The 21,511-nt window shown below is 37.4% G+C and overlaps 1 protein-coding gene across 1 annotated transcript; it reads right to left on the bottom strand.

Moving 5' to 3' along the window:
- Positions 1-1,577: 1,577 nt before the first annotated feature.
- LOC132108292 (ferroxidase HEPHL1-like) lies at positions 1,578-21,224 on the bottom strand. Its single transcript, XM_059514982.1, has 20 exons — positions 20,946-21,224; positions 20,198-20,442; positions 16,662-16,875; positions 16,335-16,519; positions 13,912-14,166; positions 13,169-13,337; positions 12,637-12,776; positions 11,991-12,122; positions 11,520-11,725; positions 10,984-11,134; positions 10,656-10,868; positions 7,569-7,776; positions 7,211-7,350; positions 4,166-4,294; positions 3,969-4,075; positions 3,624-3,852; positions 3,373-3,512; positions 2,534-2,693; positions 1,788-1,814; positions 1,578-1,664 (listed from the first exon to the last, which is right to left on the bottom strand). Exons 1-20 carry the CDS (start codon positions 21,104-21,106, stop codon positions 1,591-1,593), a joined length of 3,285 nt encoding a protein of 1,094 aa, XP_059370965.1. The 5' UTR covers positions 21,107-21,224; the 3' UTR covers positions 1,578-1,590.
- Between the last annotated feature and the right edge of the window lie 287 nt (positions 21,225-21,511).

Below are 21,511 nucleotides of genomic sequence, written 5' to 3'. Positions count from 1 at the left end.
TAGAGTTCAGAATCTCTGTAAATGCTGACCCCAATGCATCTTTTTCTAAACAAAAACAACTTCTTCTAAATCCTTTTAAACAGTGTTTCATTAAAGCATTATATATTTTTATATGACTCAGTGCATTATTCAACAGAGTTTTAAGTGTAATAATTTCCCTATTTCTTCTTTATTTTCTAATGGTGGTGGCCATCCATCTTTTGGCACATTACCGCCACCATCTAATGAACCACAGTCATTTCACGATTGAGGGGAGAAAAACCAAACATTATTTATTCGATTTATCCATCATATCTTATAATAAAGCCCAGTATCCCTGAACAGTTAACCCGAGCTCTTTTCGTCCATCCTTTTCCATCACCTCTCTGTGTCTTGTATTTCCTACACTGTAGAATCACATGCTTCACTGTCTCTTCCTCTGGACAGTCAACACACAGACCAGACTGGTGATTATCTACCATTTTAATGTTTTATTTCAAGCACAACGTCCCAGCATCAATCAATACAGTTCCCCCTTTCCTGTTCCCAATTGCTTTCAATTCCCGATTATTCTTCACTTCTGCTTTACTGATTCTTCTTACACACTGAAGGCCAGCTGTGGGAGAAACATCTTTGGCCTGTATTTGAACGACTGTGTGCAATGGTCAGGACTACGAGATGCTGTAGCGTTTAAATAATACTTCACTTACATTAACACAACACACTATCATGAAGTTATCACACACATGTATCACCCAAACACACACACATATCAAATGATTGTGCACACCAGTGTAAAATGCAAATGTAAAGTATGAATTATGAGACACTCAAGATACTAATATAAAAATACTAATAGCTTACTACTTATTATGTTCCTAATTTAGGTCTTTATTAATTTTGTTCTTTTTTTTTCCAATTTATAATTTGGAATTCAGTAGCAGAACATCAGCCAACGTTCATCAGAAAAACAGTCATCCACTTAGATTACAAACAGTCCACATCAGAAATAGAAATGTCACACAGCAATCTACAATCACACACACAAAAACAAAACAACAACAAAAAAAACATCAACAAAAAATGAATAAAAAACCCTGAACAATTACAAACCAGTTCATCTGTGTAACCATACATACAAAACACATACTGAGTAAGAAAGTAACACACACACTCATTAATTAACTTACTCGTACTCTGTTGCTACTAAACATACAGCTGTGGCACCACTAGTGTTAATGCATTCATGGGAATTAAAAGCATCTGACATTTTTACAGCTGATGCATTGTGTTTATGGTGCATTGTGTCATGCTTACATTTCAGCAAAAGATAAAGAAAAAATAATATGTAGTCTTTCATTGCTCCCTTCAGTGCTTCCAGTCAGATAAACATGCAGTGTTGAGTAAAGCACACAGTTATTTAGGCTGTGATTCTATTGACTCATTGATCATTACATGCATGTAAAATCAAAATGGACTGACTAATATTTATATTATGTTTCCCTCAACAGCAGAACAGTGAATATACTAGATGAGGTCACTAAGTATTGAGAATCAGTGTCACAGCAATAAATATCAGTTCTATTGACTCATGGTCACTTTGATCTTGTCTCAGTGTGCTACGAAGTGTGACAGGACCACTCCAAGGAGACACAACATCAGAGTAGACAGAAAATGACTGAAGGCTAGAAAAAACAAAACAAAACAAACAGGGATATCATTTTTTAAAAGAGTTTTCACAATGTGTATGAACATCACATGCTTTGCTAAGAATATAAACAAAATTCTGAACATAATTGTTAATTTACCTCTGTCTGGATTTCCCCCAGCTCTACCTGATGACCCTAATGAGTAAAATACAAACAGAACAGTCACTTTATACAGTTTAGTCATTCACTCTCGCAATTATTCTCAACTCAACAGGGAACTCAGAAAAGAAAGTACATGCATACTTTTAAGGGTTTATGAGTGTCATGTTATGTGTTGTTCATTAATCTTAATTTATCGAATTTATAAAAGCATTTAATGTCAAAGCAATGTGAAAGCAACTCTCTACATAATGTGAATTAAAGCTTCAAAAGATGCAGAAGAACAATCACAAATATTATTGAGACAATATGCTGATGCTAATCATCTCTGTATTTGTTGCTTCTTAAATACATTATTGCATACATACAAATGTGCATTCCTGGATTCACATGTGGATTTGTTGAAGTATTTGTGAACAAAAGATTAATAAAAAAACCCAGGTTCACTTCAAAAAGCATACTTTTCTGGACACTTCATTATGTTTTTTTATTTGGATTTACCATCTACACTCTCTCTCTCTCTCTCACACACACACACTCTCGCTCTCTCTCTCACACTCTCTCTTGGAGCGAGCCTGACACTAAAGCACTAATGCATGTCTGAGTCTTAAAGAATGATTTGAAAACAACCGAACAACTTGAACTCAGGTCCACATTATTAGTGTGAAAGCATCCTTATGCTAGCATTGAAGACTCTCTCTAGGCTTGGAGCTCTGTGGCTCTATTTGAAAACGGTCACTACTAACCTCTAGGATGAACAGTGAAAAGCGTCTCCATCCCAGCATGGATGTGGTCGGACACATGGCAGTGAAGCAGCCACTGTCCAGGACTTTCTGCAGTCATCTCTATGGTCTGAAATGTTCCTGGGAACAGGTCGAATACATCAGCACGATGAGGACGATCCGTCTGAGGGAGAGAACATGAGAGTGTTTGAGAGACATTTTGACACTTTAACTGTATTTATGCATTAGTGTGTTTCAGGAGTGAACTACTACTGGGGTGGCATGGGCCTTTGATATTACAATAAATAAAATGTAAATGTAAGCAGTGTTTTGTATTCTGCTTTTAGCAGCAAAGCTTCAATGTAATGAGATAAAAAGACTATGTACTGCAAAATAATGTTAATAATAACGACTTTGTATTAATAAAGAAACTATCTTATGAACCAATCCTTAAAGTAAATCAAAAGCACACAGTGCAACCAGTGTTGCCCAACTAATGAAAAATGATTCTTTTAATGATGAAAAGACTTGAAAACACTTAAGTCTGACTTCTGAGACTGCTCTTTCTGCTTTTATTATTCATATAGATTTTTTTGCTATCTAGGTAAATAAATAAGTAAATACATAAATGCATAAATACTGTGATGCTGAATAAATACATTTATTTATTATTATTATTATAAAAAATAAACTGATTTGAGGTTCCTCTGTGAAAATGCAACTGATTTACATATTAATGGACATGAATGTGTATGTCGGGCCATAAATATGCCCAGGAAATATGCATTGACGCTTGCATTGGTGTCAACACCCCTCACTGTTCTCATGCCACCATAAATGTGTGTGTGTGTTTGTGTATGTACTTTGTAAATGAAGCTCTGAGCATGGAAATGCACAGTGTGCATGTCCACTTCATTCCCCAGTCCTATCATATACCACTCTATCCTGTCATTCTCTGTCATATTCAACCCATGGAGGTTAGCATACATCTTTCCATTAATACCTGTGGAAGAGAAAGAAAGAGAGAGAGAGCTTTAAGTTCTTCTTCAAAAAGTCTTCACCATGTGTTTCTCCAGAAAACTTGTAATACAGACAATGACACACACATAATTACCATGCATTTTGTTGCTCTCTATAAAGTCCCCATCATATTTTTCTGTAAATTTTTCTGGGTCTGTGTTGAGGTAGGTTTTTATGTTTTCATCCAGGTAGTGGGACTCATTTTCACTGAAAATTGTGAAAAGTAGGGCAAACTCTTTGTCAATGTCTGTCCTACGTCTGTCAGCGTTCAGGGTGCCTTTACGGCACACTATCAGTGGACCCACCAAACCGCTCATCAAGTCCTGAAGAACATTCACAGAGAAGATCTGTAAAAACTCACACTATCAAATCTACATTTGGTTTAATGATACGGATCACTGTTGCATAAAAACAGTGTGTATTGTTACACGTTTTATACCTCAACTAGGCTGACAGATGAGTAGTAGGCATACGTTATACAGTTTGGATCATTGGGACCTGGACCTGATCGCTTTGGAATGGTCCAGCTGTATGTCATCGTATCACCTATAATACATGTAACACAGAGGTTTACTTACTGGTATACTACTGAATCACTCCTGACCACATAAAAGACAAATCTGAGTAATAACTGACCTGGCTGAACACCGTTCTGGTGGGTTTTACTGGTCTTCACTCCATGGGCATGAACAGAATATGGCCTTCTGGCTTTGTTTTTAAACACAACTTGAATCCTCTCACCTACCTCAGCTCTAATGATAGGTCCTGCACATAAAGTGAGAGTCAATGTAGAACCACAAAAGCAAAGGGAATGATCTAACCCACATAGCAACATTGTGTCGGCCCAGATCCGGCCCACATATGGCACCCATGGAAAGATGATCTGGGCCACATGTAGCGTGGAATGATGGCACTTGGGCGGACCGCTCCTGTTTGCCAGATTTGAGCCACAAGCAGGCCATAGCAATGCCACATGTCAGCCAAGAGTAAAGAAATTAACCAGAACTGGACCTTTTCTGAGCCACAAAATCTATGTATATTAAATATGAAGTAATTTCAGCTTTAATAAGCCTGTTAACAAGCAGAATCACTGAAGGAAAGAAGAGAACAGAAAAAGAGAATAGCAGAAACACAAAAACTACAACTGACTTCAGCCACAACCTTAGATGAAATCAACTGAAGATAAAAGAAGACATTAAATCTCTGGAGATGTCACCAGAGAAGGATTAAACAACTCCACGAACAGCTTTACCAGCTTCTCTTATTACTAACCAGATTGACTTTATTTCTGTTAGACATCTACAAAAGTTTTTATTGAGAATTAACAGAGGTTTAACTCTAATGTGTTTCACCATAACAGTGATTAGTGTTTTCATTAGTTGGGCTCTTAACTCTTATTATATATTCAGTGTGTTTGTCAAACACATTTGCAGCTTCAAAGAAAGCTAGATTGATATGATTTCAAGTGACGGCTGCTGTCTGTTGATGGTTTTATAATCATCATGAAGTACACTGGTTCATTGATGTTTTGTTTTTTTAATCTAACAATTATGTTGTTCCAATGATACATTCATATTACAAACTCTGTGTTTCTGCCGCATGAGATCCAGCAGTATTATAACAATCAGTTTAAATCTTTTAACAAACATGAGCTCAAAAAGCTTAACCTGTGCTGACACACACACAGATTTAAACAATCAGCACATGAATCTCAATAATGGTGACAATCAAAAATATTTAGATAATGGGAGTTTTGTACTATGCTAGTACCCAGCATGCATTGCAGCAAGGTACATTTGATTGTCACCATTGTTGAGATTCACATTGTTGTGTCAGCATAGATTGACTTTTTAATGCTTGTTAAAATCTTCTAACTGATTGTTGTAATACTGCTGGATCTCATGCTGCAGAAACACATGATTTGTTATGTGAAGATATTAATGAAACAATTGTTAGATTAAAAAAAAATTAGCATGAGTTTCATGATGATTATAAATTCATCAACAGATAACCTCCATCACCTGACCTCAATTCTTTTTAGCTTTCTTTGATGCCGCAAATTTGTTTAACAAACACACTGTCACAGCAGCCAAAAAAGACAAAAGATAGAATGAGAGTTAAGAGCGCAACTAATGGAAACACTAATCACTGTTATGGTGACACACATTAGAGTTAAACCTCTGTTAATTCTCAATAAAAAAACTTTTGTAGATGTCTAACAGAAATAAAGTCAGTCTGGTTTGTAATAAGTGAAGCTGGTAATGCAGTTTGTGGAGTTGTTTAATCCTCCTCTGGTGACATCTCCAGAGATTTAATGTCTTCTTTTATCTTCAGTTGATTTTATCTTAGGTTGTGGCTGAAGTCAGTTGTATTTCTTGTGCTTCTGCTTATCTCTTTTTCTGTTCTCTTCTTTCCTTCAGTGATTCTGCTTGTTAACAGGCTTACTAAGGCTGAAATTACTTCATATTTAATATTTACACAGATTCTTTGGCTCAGATAAGGTCCAGTTCTGGTTAATTTTGTGGCATTGCTATGGCCTGCTTGTGGCTCAAATCTGGCAAACAGGAGCGGTCCGCCCAAGTGCCATCATTCCACGCTACATGTGGCCCAGATCATCTTTCCACGGGTGCCAGATGTGGGCCGGATCTGGGCCAACACAATGTTGCTATGTGGGAAAACAATAGTGTCAATAGTGAATCTAACACTCATCTATAAATATTGTTTCTAATTACACCTAATTATATATTCTCTGTCTGTATAGATGTATATATATAGGCATGTAAGTCATCATACAGTTTGATTTTAAACCCAATATTGTCTGTTTTTGGCTAATTCTCAGAGAAATTACCTTTAAAGCCATAGCAGAATTGTGTCTCCGAGCAACACAGTGTTAATTTGTTTCTGAATGAATCCACGTTTTAAATGAATCATGTGAACCAATGACTAACACAGAATACAGTAGCCTGTTCATTAAGTGAGCTGCTTACTTCCTGAATGCATCAGCAGTTTGAATGAATCGAATGAATGAATGACTTAAAGACATTTACCGTCACTGGCTGGCAGTTTTAGTTTTGTTATTTCTCATCATTTGATAAAAAAAAAATCAACAACCCTCATGCTGTTTCAAACCTTTATGGCTTTCTCTTGCACAACAGAAAGTATTTTGAAGACAGTTAGTAACTAGGCTAGTTTTAGTTACCAGTGACTTTCACTGGATTACCAAAAAATACTGGTTCTCAAATGATCTTTTATGTTGCATTGTTGCTGTTGTAGCCCTAATATTTATGTTATAAATTTTATGTTAAATCAAATCAAATATGTCTATGTAAAGCTACTATTTGTAATGTTTACTTGACACTTTCTCATTTAACACTATAATGGCTTTAATTATCTTTTGTGGGTAATTTCACAGCCAAATTTAACTTGCGATTAACTAGATTAATTAATTGACACATCATGTAATTTATATATATATATATATATATATATATATATATATATATATATATATATATATATGTGTGTGTGTGTGTGTGTGTGTGTGTATTTGATTATTGAGAAGCAGGTTTCAACTGACTTACCAGAGCTACAGTATTATATGATTTATAACTAAATCTTATGGTTTTTTTAATGGAAAAAAGCAGTTCACAATTCACACTTTTAAAGTAAGATGTGACATACCCATTATTTCCAAGTGCTCCTCCTCTGGACGTCTGGGTTTTCTTTCAGTAAAAGTTTTATCTAAATATTCCCGAAACACCACCTTCTTATATTTTGGACCAATTCTATATTTTGAATGTTCAAGATAGATTTCTCCAGGGCTAAGTAAAGCAGGAAAGAAAGGAAAATCACAAGAGATAATATGGGCATGAATGAGTCTAAATGTGTATGTATTCTAGCAATTTAAAAAAAAAGTAAGGTCACACGAGTAACACAAGTCTCAACTGGAGTGTTAACTCTATTCCTAACTTTTCCTGACTCGTCCTTACAGACTGTAAAATGTCTGTGTGCACATATGCTTTTAAGTTTGTGTGTATACCTGTACTCTGTAGTTTTGTGTTTCTCCAGTTCCCATGTGCGGTCTGGAGCATAATTCCACTCGACCTCCTCTGCTGCTATGAAGTACTGCACTGTGGAGGGGAAATGTTCTGCTGCAGGAGTCACTGCTGAACAGGACTTGACTTCATAATGTTGACGCATGCCAGCTTGGTAGTGTTCACCCGTAAGACAGCTGAGCTCAAACTGGCCTGATAGGAGAAGAGCATACTGATGAGCAAATATCTTTAAATCATTTAACAATACAACAACAAGCTTTTCATACATTATACATTTTATACCCAACAACTGTATATGTATATACAACAACTGTATACACTGTGTTGAGACAAGCTGCGTTTGGTCTCGTACTCTGTTTTTCCCTCATCATTTAGACAGGCTCGTATAACTCCACTACTCAAGAAACCCACCCTCAACCCATCTTTTTTAGAGAACTACAGACCAGTTTCCCTTCTTCCTTTCATTGCAAAAACTCTTGAACGAGCTGTGTTCAACCAAGTCTCTACATTTCTCACACACAACAACCTCCTTGACATCAATCAATCTGGCTTCAGAAGTGGACATTCAACTGAGACTGCCTTGCTCTCAGTTGTTGAAGCTCTAAGACTGGTCTGATCTGTCCACTGCTTTTGACAGGGTTAACCACTAGATCTTCCTATCAACCCTACTGGCAAAAGGCATCTCAGGAACCACACTTCAATGGTTTAAATCTTACCTATCAGATAGGTCCTTTAAAGTATCTTGGAGAGGTGAGGTGTCCAAGTCACAACATCTAACTACTGGAGTGCCTCAGGGCTCAGTTCTTGGACCACTTCTCTTCTCTGTCTACATGGCATCATTAGGTTCTGTCATTCAGAAACATGGCTTTTCATACCACTGCTATGCTGATGACACTCAACTCTATCTCTCATTCCATCCTGATGATCCGACAGTAGCTATTCGCATCTCAGCTTGTCTAACAGACATTTCTTCCTGGATGATGGACCATCACCTTCAACTCAACCTTGCCAAGAGAGAACTGCTTGTTATTCCATCAAACCCATCGTTTCATCACAATTTCACCATCAAGTTAGGCACATCAACCATAACTCCTTCAAAAACAGCTAGAAGCCTTGGAGTTATGATTGATGACCAGCTGACTTTCTCAACCCACATTGCTAAAACTGTCCGATCCTGCAGATTTGCTTTATTCAACATCAAGAAGATCAAGCCCTTTCTTTCAGAACATGCTGCACAACTCCTTGTTCAAGCTCTTGTTCTGTCCAGGCTGGACTATTGCAATGTCCTCTTCGCAGGTCTTCCAGTCAGTTCTATCAAACCTTTACAATGAACACCTCGATTTGCACTGGCTTCCAATAGCATTGATGTTTGCCTACAAAACTACCACTGGCTCTGCACCCATTTACCTAAATTTGTTACTTCAGACTTATGTGTCCTCTAGAAGCTTGCGTTCTGCAAGTGAACGTCGCTTGATTGTGCCATCCCAAAGAAACACAAAGTCACTTTTACGGACTTTTAAATTAAATGTTCCCTCCTGGTGGAATGACTTCCCCAACTCAATCCGAACAGCTGAGTCCTTTGCCATCTTCAAGAATTGGCTTAAAACACATCTCTTCGCTCTTTATTTGACCCTCTAACTTTAACACTCACTATTCTAATTTTATTCTTTAAAAAAACTAACTACCTTTCTAATCTTTTTGTATTCTATTTTCTTTTCATTTGCTCTATTCTTTTTTATTCTATGTTTTCTTTTTATTTATTATATTATTTAAAAGCCCATGCTACTGTACGTGTACTGTCCCAGCCAGCAATGACATGTGGGGCCCAGATGGGTTAAGTACGGGTTCCATGGTTACGCAAAGTAACTATGTAGGCCTATTGAGTTATGTAATTACTTACTGTTCAATTTTTTGTAACTTGTAGTAACTCTACATGTAGGCTAATCAAGTATGTTGAGATTGAGTAATTGTAACTCAATACATTTCAAGTCACGCTAGTCACCAAAGAACAAACATTGCATACATGTAGATCTTTGCCAAAACAATCCATCAGTCATTTCTGTTAGTCATGCAGAAAATGAAAAATGTAACCCCAAAAATGTAAAAAACATCAAAATAGGTCAAAGTTTATGCTGTGTTGAGTTATGCTGATTAGTGGACTCTCAGAAAGGTTGCAGGCCTAGCGTACCACTTCAAATAATAGCCCAGTCCCGGACGCCTGTCCCTTGGGGCAGAAACACATATTTAGACAACTAGGGATGCTCAATATTATCGGGCGATATTGGCTATAAAATTCAATATCTGTAAATATCGGTATTGGTTGAGAGATCTTTACAGAGCCCACTTTAAGCTCATAGGGTCATTCACAGTTGAATCCTGGTGCAAGCCCACTTTATACCCCTTTAGGCAGGTGGGACCCAAATTGGTCTGACATGAATTACCCAGTTAAGACCCACATAAGACCCTTACAGGTCCCACTTAAAACCCATCTGGGCATCCACGGCTGGATCCTGGGTGCAAAACCACTTTAGTCCCATTTGGGCAGATGGGGCCCAAATGGGTCTGACATGAATTGCCCAATTAAGACCCATGCAGTACCCTTACAGGTCCCACTTTTAGTACGTCTGGGCTTCCACGGCTTGTCCCAATGTGGATCTCGGGTGCATAATGGGACCCACATTTGCCGCCCATGAAGCCCTCATCTGGGCCCCATATGTCATTGCTTGCTGGGGTGTTAACGTAACTGAGACTTGTTACAGCACTTATATATCATAGCTCTTTTTGTTGTTTTTGATTGCTTCCACTGTCCTCATTTGTAAGTCGCCTTGGATAAAAGCATCTGCTAAATGAATAAATGTAAATGTAAATAAATGTATATAAAGGTGTCTGGAGGAAAAAAAATCTGAATATTCTTGGAAACAAACATTGTTAGTCAGGTTAGGATCTCAAAATCATTATTAGTAAAAGCATTACAAGTAACGTGTCAAAACCAGTCATATCTTCCATTGCTTGAGTGTACAGGATAAGCATTTACACACTTTTATCCCTGATGTAAAAGTGCTGTGACTTACCATTATTGTCAGGTGTCATAGAAACAGTCACTGCTGTATGCGGGAAGACATTGAGAGTGTCACGGTTCATCCCGTCTCGTTGAAACGTGTTACCCTCGAAATACACCCCATGGATATCCACCTCAGAGCCCAAGCCAAGTATGTGCCACATAACATGTTCTCCGTCACACAAGTCCAGAGCAGGCAGGTTTCCATACATGAAGCCATTCACCGCTGAGAGGGAACACACACTCATTCTTTATTAGAATCCCGTCAAATCATAAACTTGCTTATTCACAAAGTGTGGATGTAAATGCACATGATCGTGTGATTAAACACATATGCATACCGTGCATCTTATTGCTTTCCTGAAACTCCAAATTATTTGGATTTGAATCACGACTGCCAAACTGTTTAATGTTTTCTTGCAGATACCAGCTTTCATTCTCATCCATCACAGAGAACAGGAGAAAAAACTCATGCTGAATTTTGTTGGCATACTAAAGAAACGCACCAATAACATGGAAAAACACATGACACACAAACACATAGGCCATTAGATTTACTTGCATTACATTCAGTGTTCACTGAATTCTTCAAACAATCAACCCTGTAAGAAACTGTAAGAAAAATATTTCTTTGTTCTTTCATTTATGGAAATTTACATTTATTAATAACTACAAACTGACATTTAGTCTCAAATGCTATGCCCAACTGAGTGACTGATTGATTTAGGAAAGATTTGCAAACATGATATCTAATAAAACAGTGCATATAAAACAAACTTTGATGTTTTTGGTTGACAGTCAAGCAACCTCTTTTCACAGAATGATCCTTAATTTGTAAACCCTATTTTGTACCATATTGTATGTGCCAGTTCATTACCTGATGGCTACTTCCATCAAGAACACCTTTCTTGCACACTTGTATGGGCCCAAATAAACCAGAGTTAGTGTCCCGAACAGGATCAACAGCAGAATAGTAGAGGTATGAAAGACAAGGAGGATCACTGCTGGAGGGACCTTCAATTGCTCTCCAACGATAGGTGAACTTTTCACCAGGAGCCACAGAGGCTCCAGTTTTCTGAGTACCTGTTGAGGAGGCAACAGAACACAAAAAAGAATCTAAAATCTTAGCCTCATGACTTAAAACTTGGACTTATGTTTTGTATTTTAATACTGTAGCCCAAATGTGATGCAATGTGTGTGTAAAGCTGTGAAATAGTATCGTCACCAAAAGGTCTAAAGCAGTGGTTTTAAGCTTTCTTGAGTGAATTCGCCCTCTTTGCTTTGCCCATTTAGAAACCCTTGATTGAAGATCTATGTGTGTGTTTAGCTGTAGCTGTATATGACTTACCATCCGTATACTTTGCTCCTTCATAGGTCTTCTCATAATGCAGACCATGTGGCTGAATGCTGTATTCACGTGTAGCTTTGTTGAAGAACGTCACGATGATGACGTCACCAGCCTCTGCTCTGATTACAGGACCTATAGTGGGAGGGGTGTAGAGAAAACTGATCATTTAAAACCAGTGGTTAAAACTGGAGGCACGTTTTGCATGTCTTCTTAATCAAACACACCTGATTCAGGGCATCAGCTCAGTAGTAGACACTTCAAGACCTGAAATTGGTGTGTCAGAGAAAGGAGGCATGCATAATGTGCTGTTTTGGGGTGCCTCCAGGACCAGGGTTGGGAACAGTTGGTTTAAACTACATGATTAAGACTGAAAGGCACCTATAGGCCATATTACTATAGTTCTTATTCAGAAACATTAAAGTCGACATGAAATCAAAATTAACCATATTTTTCTTTATTTATGTTACTGGCCTTATTGTTAACTATTCATATATGCATTATTTTTTTTTCCATATTATTTTTTTTTGTACCTCAAACCTTCCAAATGAATCCTCTTTGCTGAAATTTCGTTTCATGCCAACTCTTACATATTATCAAAGATGAATATCAGTGTTCTTATACATGCAAGACACAAGGGAGGATTTACCCAGAATTCCAAGATGCACATCTGAGCCCACAATATGTGTTTTGGTAGTAAATGTGTCATCAGTGTATGAAATGTATCTGGCCTTCTTGTATTTTCCACCCAGCTTACCACCATCACGACTGAAATACGATTCAGAGTCACTGCAGGAAAAGAAAGACATTTACGTAAATAAAAGTAATCTAATACAATTACGAAATCAACATGCATATAACAAATAAAAATAAAAAAGGTAAAAATCAATTATAAATAGAAAATACCAGACAAGCAATTACTGCGACATTTCTCATTTATCTTTCAGTTTTAGATATTTTCAATGGTTTTCTATGACTTTATGAATTTTCAGGCATTTTCTGTGAAATATTGCCCAAAGTTAATCCCCTCCAGATTTATTGAAAAACATTTAAAAGCAAAGCTTAAACCTGACCACCGCTCCTCAGAGCCTTCAGAATCCCTCAGCAATTTCAGATTTCAGATCTAGCAGGTTTTGAGTTAATCGATCGTGCATTTAAGCATCTCCAAATCTGAGTTTTACCTGTCTGGTTCAGTAAGTGATTTATTTGTCATATAGTTCATCCCTGAAGGGGCGTAGTCCCAAACCATCTCCTCAGCAGCGATGTAGAAATGTCTCTCTTGGCCAGGGGCCTCTGTTGGAGAGACTGAGGAGCCACAGGCCGAGACTTCATAGAAACTCTGCATACCTGCTGCTCACGAGAACAGAGAGCCAATCAGATACACTGAAATCATTCACCAACTCATGAAAAGTAAACTCAAGTTTAAGTAAACTCAAGAAAAATAAACTCAAGTTTAAATAAACTCAAGTTAAAGTAAACTCAAGTTAAAGTACAGTAAAGTCAAGAAAAGTAAACTCAAGTTTAAGAAACTCAAGAAAAGTAAACTCAAGTTAAAGTAAACTCAAGTTTAAGTAAACTCAAGTTTCATAAACAAGTTAAATGAACTCAAAGAAAAAGTTACAAGTAGTCCTTTTGAATTGAATTTCTGATAAAAAAAAACAGAGTTGAAACTCTGAAAATAATTTACATTTAGAATAACGTAAATTATTCTGACAAGTTACAGAACATTAATGGATTCAAATTGTTGGTATGACATAATGATGAATGTTCTTTTCCAGTGTGCAGGAATTCAAAGGAGCTTAAAACAAGAACACTATAACAAGCCAAAAATCTAAACTGAAAGTAATCATACACTGATTAGAGCCAAAAAAATGAGGAACAAATATTAGGCTTCACACAGAGATGACAGAAAGACAGTTACTACCTTGTACATGTTCGTTGACTTGGCAGCTTAACAACCATTTTCCTTCTGTTCTGGGGATCATTGTTGCTGTGACAAAAGTGCCCGGAAACAGACTAAGCACATCTGTGCGGTGCATGCGATCCAGGACGGTGTGGCCATGGAAATAAGCTGAATGAATGTCCACCTCATTGCCAATGCTGAAGAGATGCCAAGACACGGGACGTCCGACACACACTTTCAGCTCAGGCAAATTACCATAAACATAGCCATTGATTGCTAATGGGAAGAAGACAAGGACCAACTGAATGAATGACACTGAGAGAATAATGATGAGATGACATGAACTTCATAATTAAACGTGTGACCCTGGAGCACAAAAGAAGTCTTAAGTCTATGGGGTATATTTGTAGCAATACACACCATGGGTAAAACATTTTTTTCCTTTATGCCAAACATCATTAGGATATTAAGTAAAGATCATGTTCATAAAGATATTTGGTAAATTCCCTACCACAAATATATCAAAAATTTGTTTTTGATTAGTTATATGTAGACTTTCCTAATATTTAGATTTTTTTAGCACTCCCATATTCCAGATTTTCAAATATTGTCCTCCTAACAAACCATACATCAATGGAAAGATTAATTATTCAGCTTTCAAATTATGTATTAATCTCAATTTCGAAAAATTTACCCTTATGACTGATTTTGTGGTCCAGGGTCACACGTAAGGAAAACAATAATTCTGCCTATTATTCATTTAGATAAAAAAAAATGTCAGGCTATAGAAATTAACACCACAAATGGCTGTGTTTGTATTTTAGAGTGCAGAGAACTTTGGATATCAAAAGCATGGGCATGGTAGTGGGGGGAAAAGTGGACCTGACTACCCAGGGCACCGTCTAGGGAGAGGGCCCTTTGAAATCCCATCAATTTTTTTTTTTGTACATTTTTTTGTAGCCTAATTCGAATTAATTGCCCCCCCCAATGGTTTAGTCCGCCCATAGACGGCAGCCGGCGGCAAACAAGTAACGCAGTGAGTCTTGAGCGGTCTAGAGCCTGGGAGCCTAATCATGCTGCACAAAAAAAAGCCCAAATCGGGCTTTCAAAAAAAAGAAAGACAGGAAGGAAAAAGAAAAGAGGCAGAATGAGGGGAGGCAGATGATGACTGCTTTCTTTCCAAAAGGTGAAATGAGTTTGCTTGTTATGCACCTACATCCAATTAAAGTTAACCTAGTCAACTCCAGACAGCTGCTGCTAATGTATGTATGCTAATGTTAAATCTTTAGCTTAGTTTGTCAACCAGGCTGCTTGTTGCTGTAAGTAAATTATGGGCCAGGCCTAACGTCAGGTTGCCAACATTAACCAGTTTCAGAAACAAACAGTGCTGTGCTTAAAAGCTATAGTCAATGCTCAATAAATTCATGATGTTATCAAAGCCAATGAATAGGGTTGCAAAATTCTGGGAATTTTCAAAGTTGGAAAATTTCCATGGGAGTTTACAGGAATATAAGGGAATTAATGGGAATTTACAAAACTGAAAGGTTATTCCTTTATAGTTGACATTTTTTTTTCATTATGGCAGGCTTAGCTTATTTGATTGGTTTCTGAGGGTACAGTTGTCTCGTGTTCTCCTGTTCAAAAATAAATGTTTTTAATTTAAAACTTGGATCAGTATCATGGATCAAAATGTTAGTACACAAACGAACCCGATGTAGCTTAAGGTTTAAAGGTATTTGAGCACAAGAAGGCCAAATGCATCAATTCAGGTGGTGAATGAAAGAACCAGTCATTACTATAATCTGATTTGATTAAAGATTTAAACACTATTTATACTTGTTTATATTCAAATAATTAAAAAAAAAAAACTTCATTCAAAATTGAATTTTCATTTTGCTAACCCGCATCATACAATGGCATGTGTAGGGGGCCCACTGACATTGAGAGTATACAGGGCCCAGAATTTGGTGCTACGCCCCTGATCAAAAGCAAAACTAAACTTTTCTGAATGGCTTTGTTTCAAAGTGGAACAGATAAAAAAGGTACTTTCCATCGAAGTATGCAAAACATCAGCTAAATATGCCACCATGGGAATGTATGGGCTTATTTTTATAAAACCTTTCACTGTTGGTTACAGACATTAATGTAGCTGTAGTTTGAAAAAAAAAAGCTGCAGTTTTGATGCCCAGTAGTGTGTGACATGGTACCAAAAGTTCAGTAGTCAGCACCAAACACAGTGAAATTTTATCATTTCAAGACTAAAGATTTTTCAGTAGATTTACAGTAGCAACTGTTTAAGTACTACAGTGCAATGCAAGCTGCTTTGTAGAAGTGTATTTGTATAAAACACATTAATATAAATGGTTCCTCATTAGAACACAAGAAGCAACAGCCCAGTGTTTATGTATGGATAAGGTTAAAGACTGAGACATCCTGAGACTTACAGTGCATGAGGTTGGACTCTCTGAAGTCCTCGTCTACATCTTCATCAAGTTGTTTTGCTGAAACTGGATCAGAGCATAACCCTATATTCTCCGTCATGTACCAGCTCAAGTTCTCATCCACCACACTGAACATCAAAATGAAATCTTCATCCACATCAGAGCGCTTTTGGCTAGAGCCTAAAGAGAGGAAAAAGATATTAGGAAAATACTTAAGAGTTAGAAGGGAGGAGTGGTTGATGCTAAGTAGTTGACTGTACAATCTTCTGTGTCCGTGTAAACTAAATTTATTCCACACATGTGCAGATTATTACAGCTTGTGTGTGGACCTTACGTTTGCAGATGAGCAGTGGTCCTATCAGCCCTGATGCAATGTCTTTTGGTGAATCAACATGTGAATGGTAAATCCAGGTGAGACAGCGGGCATCTGCTTCAGTAGGAGCGTACTCTGGTTTGACCTGCCAGGTGTATGTGTAGCTCTCACCTGGAGCCACTTCATCATCACTCTTATCACGACCAGTCGTGCCATCCGGATACAACGCTCCTAAAACACAAGAGTAACTAATTCACACGTGTACATTCTCATCTGTTCAAGGGTTCATATTTGACAAACTGTAACAAATCTAGGACTTTAAAAGGGGCACACTGTATCAACACTGGATTTTCCTTGCTCTTTTAGTATACAACTCAATAAACAAACTTGCCTCCAAGTCCAACCAGATTTTTATTGAAGCTACTCTCATTTGGAAATATTTGTGGTACTGGTATCACAAGCATGACTAACATGTTTACACAGTAATTCCTATTCAGAAAATTGGCCCGCGATGGAAGTAAACACTGTAAAGTTAAACTTAACCTCAAAACAATTATGAACAAATGACAGGGAAAGTTGCTTGTTAATTTGTTACATGGTTAAAAACAAAGGTGTTGTACCAAGGTTACACAAAAAAAATAATAAAAACAAAAAATAATAATAATTACATTAAAATATTTGGTATCAAATTTTCCATCTATTTGGATTACACGGTTTTAGCACAAATTAATATTCATATGCATCAGTCATACGCAATTGAAACGGGCAAGATTTATGTAATAGTTCATCTTGTTGGAGTTAAGGAGATGATTACGTGACAGTTGAGCATTAATGATGAACACTTGCTGATAACAAACAGAATCGCTGGAGGAAAGAGAAACAATGAGAACAGAAAAAGAGAAACAACTACAACTCTGGCCTTGTATGAAGATAGCTAAACAAACTCTGAGTTTACAGTTGACATTAGTTGATAATTATTCTAAATATTTAAACAGTATGAATATAATAAAAAAAAAATATAAGAATTGAATAAATAATAATTAGCAGATTTTGTCAAGGCAAACCACTGCGCTCTCCCAGCTGAATTAGGTGCCAAGACCTGTATTTCTTCAAACATTACAACGGTTGGTCTGCTCTCTTTAGCGTTTTATTGGAGTCAAAGCAGGATATAAAATAGGCAAATGTTTTGGCTATCTGCATTGGTCAGTCTCGAATGTTTGTCTGTTTTATCTCCTGCTTTGATTCCAATACAAGTCTAAAGAGTGCAGACCAACCGTAGTAATGTTCTAACATTTTCTATAAAATGCTTTAATTTGAAGCAAGAGGGGAATATTGCATCAGATATTTGTCACTTTGCTCACAGCTGATTGGCTACTTGTACTATGCCTAGCATGCATTGCGTCATGAAGCGTTTTGTTGATTGTCAGCACTGTTAGGATTTACACACTGATTGCACTGATGTCTGTGTGTGTCTATATAATAACATAGCAACACTGCAGTAGAATCACAAATATACTATAATAAACAATGCAAAAGTAACGCATCACGCATTTAATCAGCGATTAGACTCTTATTTGTCAATGTCAATGTCAATGTCACCTTTATTTATATAGCGCTTTAAACAAAATACATTGCGTCAAAGCAACTGAACAACATTCATTAGGAAAACAGTGTCAATAATGCAAAAATGATAGTTAAAGGCAGTTCATCATTGGATTCAGTTATGTCATCTCTGTTCAGTTAAATAGTGTCTGTGCATTTATTTGCAATCAAGTCAACGATATCGCTGTAGATGAAGTGTCCCCAACTAAGCAAGCCAGAGGCGACAGCGGCAAGGAACCGAAACTCCATCGGTGACAGAATGGAGAAAAAAACCTTGGGAGAAACCAGGATTTGATTGTGATCAATGAAGTAGATGATTATGATTATATCACGTATATCATCAATTAAAATGTTTCCTTTCTCTTTGGAGTGTTACAAGCTTTTGGTGCATAAAGAAGATCTGTAAAGTTACAAAGACTAAAGTTTCAAATCCAAAGAGATATTCTTAGTAAAAGCCAAGAGTCAACCACACCCCCTAAAATGTGAGGATTGTTTCCTGAGAGAGAAATATTACAGTGCATCTGTGGGATAAAGGCTGTTTCTATAATGTTGGGCAGTTTCAACTTTGCAAGAACAGTCTGGCGCTTCTGACTCACAGTCTGTAAGTACGTTTTCATATTTAAATAATTTGTCACTGATGATTCAAACACAAGTTTTGAGCAGTGTAGAGTAGTACTTGTTGTTTGTCATTTCTCCAATCACAAATGCAGACATGGTTTTATGTTTACGTGGCGCGATACGCAATGCTTAAGAACACAGTATAAGTCATTATAATCTGTAATTATGTCCCCATGGGATGCAACAAATGCATTGTTTGTAAAGGGTTTTATTGGTTTTGTCTCGTCGCACCAGGGCACAGCATCACAGTATGTTAAGAGGCGTGACATTTCCGTCACACTCTTGAGGTATTCAGCCAATCACAACACACTGGATAACTAGCCAATCAGAGTACACCTTGCTTTTCAAAATGATGAGCTTCGTAAAAATCAACACATTTCAGAAAGGTGGGGCATAGAGGAGAAACAATAATGTGCAGTATGTGAAAAATAGTGTTTTTTAACCTTTAACCACATAAACACATTTCATTACACCAAATAGACAAAATAATGTTATTTTTAGCAATGTCACATGACCCCTTTAGTTTTGTTTCTCTTGGCTTTCTTTGTCATACTAAATGTATCTTACAAACAAACATTAAGTTATAACAGCCACAAAAAAGATGTCAAAGAGTCAAGAGCCCAACAAAAGCAAACACTGATCCCCTTGATGGGGATTTCAAATGAAATATTTTCAACAAAACATTAACCTCTGTAATAGCCAATAAGAGCTTCTGTAGATGTCTGATAAAAATAAAGTCAATCTGGGTTGCGTTTCCCAGAAGGATCGTTAGCTAGCTATGATCACATGTTCCATTGAACAATATAGGTAACGAGAAACGTACTACCATAGCTGCTTTTAGGAAACACCCATGTTTAGTCATGAGCGAAGCTGGTAGTGCTGTTTGTGGAGTGGTTTAATCATCTTCTGCTGAGACCTTGAGAGATTTAATGACTTCTTTTAATTCAGTTGATTTCATCTCAAAGCTGTGGTTGTGAGTCATTTGTATGTTTTGTGATTCTCTCTTTTCTGGTCTTGTTGTTTTTCTTTCCATCAGTGATTTCCACAAGCAATTCTTCTTGTTTACAGCAGGAGTTCTTCACTAATGTGACATAATTCGTCACATAATTATCATATTTACCCAAACACTGCTTCAGTGGTACAATATGACACTGCTACACAATTTTTATTTATTGTTCTGTGGTTGATTTATGGGCTATGCGTGAAGAGACTCTAAACTGCTGTTGTGACCCAAAGATAAACACAAAAAGACAGCAAAATCAACAGAAAAAATGGGATGAAGGGAAAAGTAGAACTAGTAATGGAACTGATAGAGAGATAGTGTGAATCCTACCTTCTGAATTCTTGTCATAGAAGACTCCATGAGGGTGGAGAGAATAAGTCCTGTTTGCAAAGTTCTTCAAGTGCACTTCTATGACATCTCCGACCTCAGCTCTTATAATGGGTCCAAGGAAGCCAAGCCAGGTAGGTTTAGCTATTTCCTTGGAATAAGAGCCATCTGTGTACTGTCTGTACAAAGCTTTCTTGTAAACACTCCCTATCCGGGTCTTGCCTTTTGACAGAAACAACGACGCATGTCTGTTCAGGGAAGAGAGAAATAAATAAATAATGATAACAATCAGGGGCATTGCACAAGATCCAGGGCCCTATGCATAGGCAGTCCTGATGGGCCCCCATGGCCCCGCCCATGAAAATATCCAGGTAAATAAAATACATTCTAGACTTTTCAAGGGCCCTGGTAATCAGCACTGGTTTTACCCCCAGTCCGACGCCCCTGGTAGCAATAATTCAATAATCGGTAATGTCCATCATACAATCAGATTACTGTTTGTATTACAGTGTAGGCCTACAGATCAGGATACATGTTACTACTAATAACAATACATGCTATAAGAATAAACAATAAAAGTGTTAGCCTCCAGCACCAAGTACTTACTTAAAAAACCTTTATTCACATAAAAAGGCTACTACGTGTTATTGATTAGTCACCCAGCAGACCATTACAATAAACACAGTAATGTAGCATGTCGCTCATTACTTTAACTGTTACTGGTACATAGATATGCGTCATTTTTACTCACTCATCTTGCTCAATGCTTCGGTTAGTGATGAGGTTTCTGCCGCTCGGCGCGTAATCCCAGAAGTCCTCTTTTATGGCTATATAATACGTCCTCTTGAGACACTCGGCTTGCTGTAGCGCGATCACAGCCGTCACGAACACGCACAGCACAGACACAGACATCGCTTATATCTGTACACAACTACAGACGACCATAATCCAAGCCCAAGTCCAGGAGTCGCGCACGAACACAGCCTTGAGCGAGGTTATTGATATCGAAACTGAAAGCTCACTTCACATGGGCGTTTCTTGGCGAACCGGTTTCGTGTGTGCGGTTCTGCTGGCACATCAGTTTTAACGGCAACTCTTTCCAAAAACGAAACAAAAAAAACAAAAAACAAACAAAACAAAAATCCCCGGCGAGAGTTGTAACTTCGTTCCTTGCATTACATCCCCACCTGAAAACTTTAGAAAGATTTGCATTTATTATTCAGATGACGTGAAAGATGGATGTGAAACAAAGTGATTTGCATGTATGCGTGTGTAACATTTGCTGGAGCCTAGCTATGTTTTACATAATAGTCTGAT

This window comes from Carassius carassius, chromosome 28, assembly GCF_963082965.1.
Source record: "Carassius carassius chromosome 28, fCarCar2.1, whole genome shotgun sequence".
NCBI classification, from domain to species: Eukaryota; Metazoa; Chordata; class Actinopteri; order Cypriniformes; family Cyprinidae; genus Carassius; species Carassius carassius.
The sequence above is the reverse complement of the archived record's forward strand: the minus strand, read 5'-3'. Positions and strand labels throughout refer to the sequence as shown.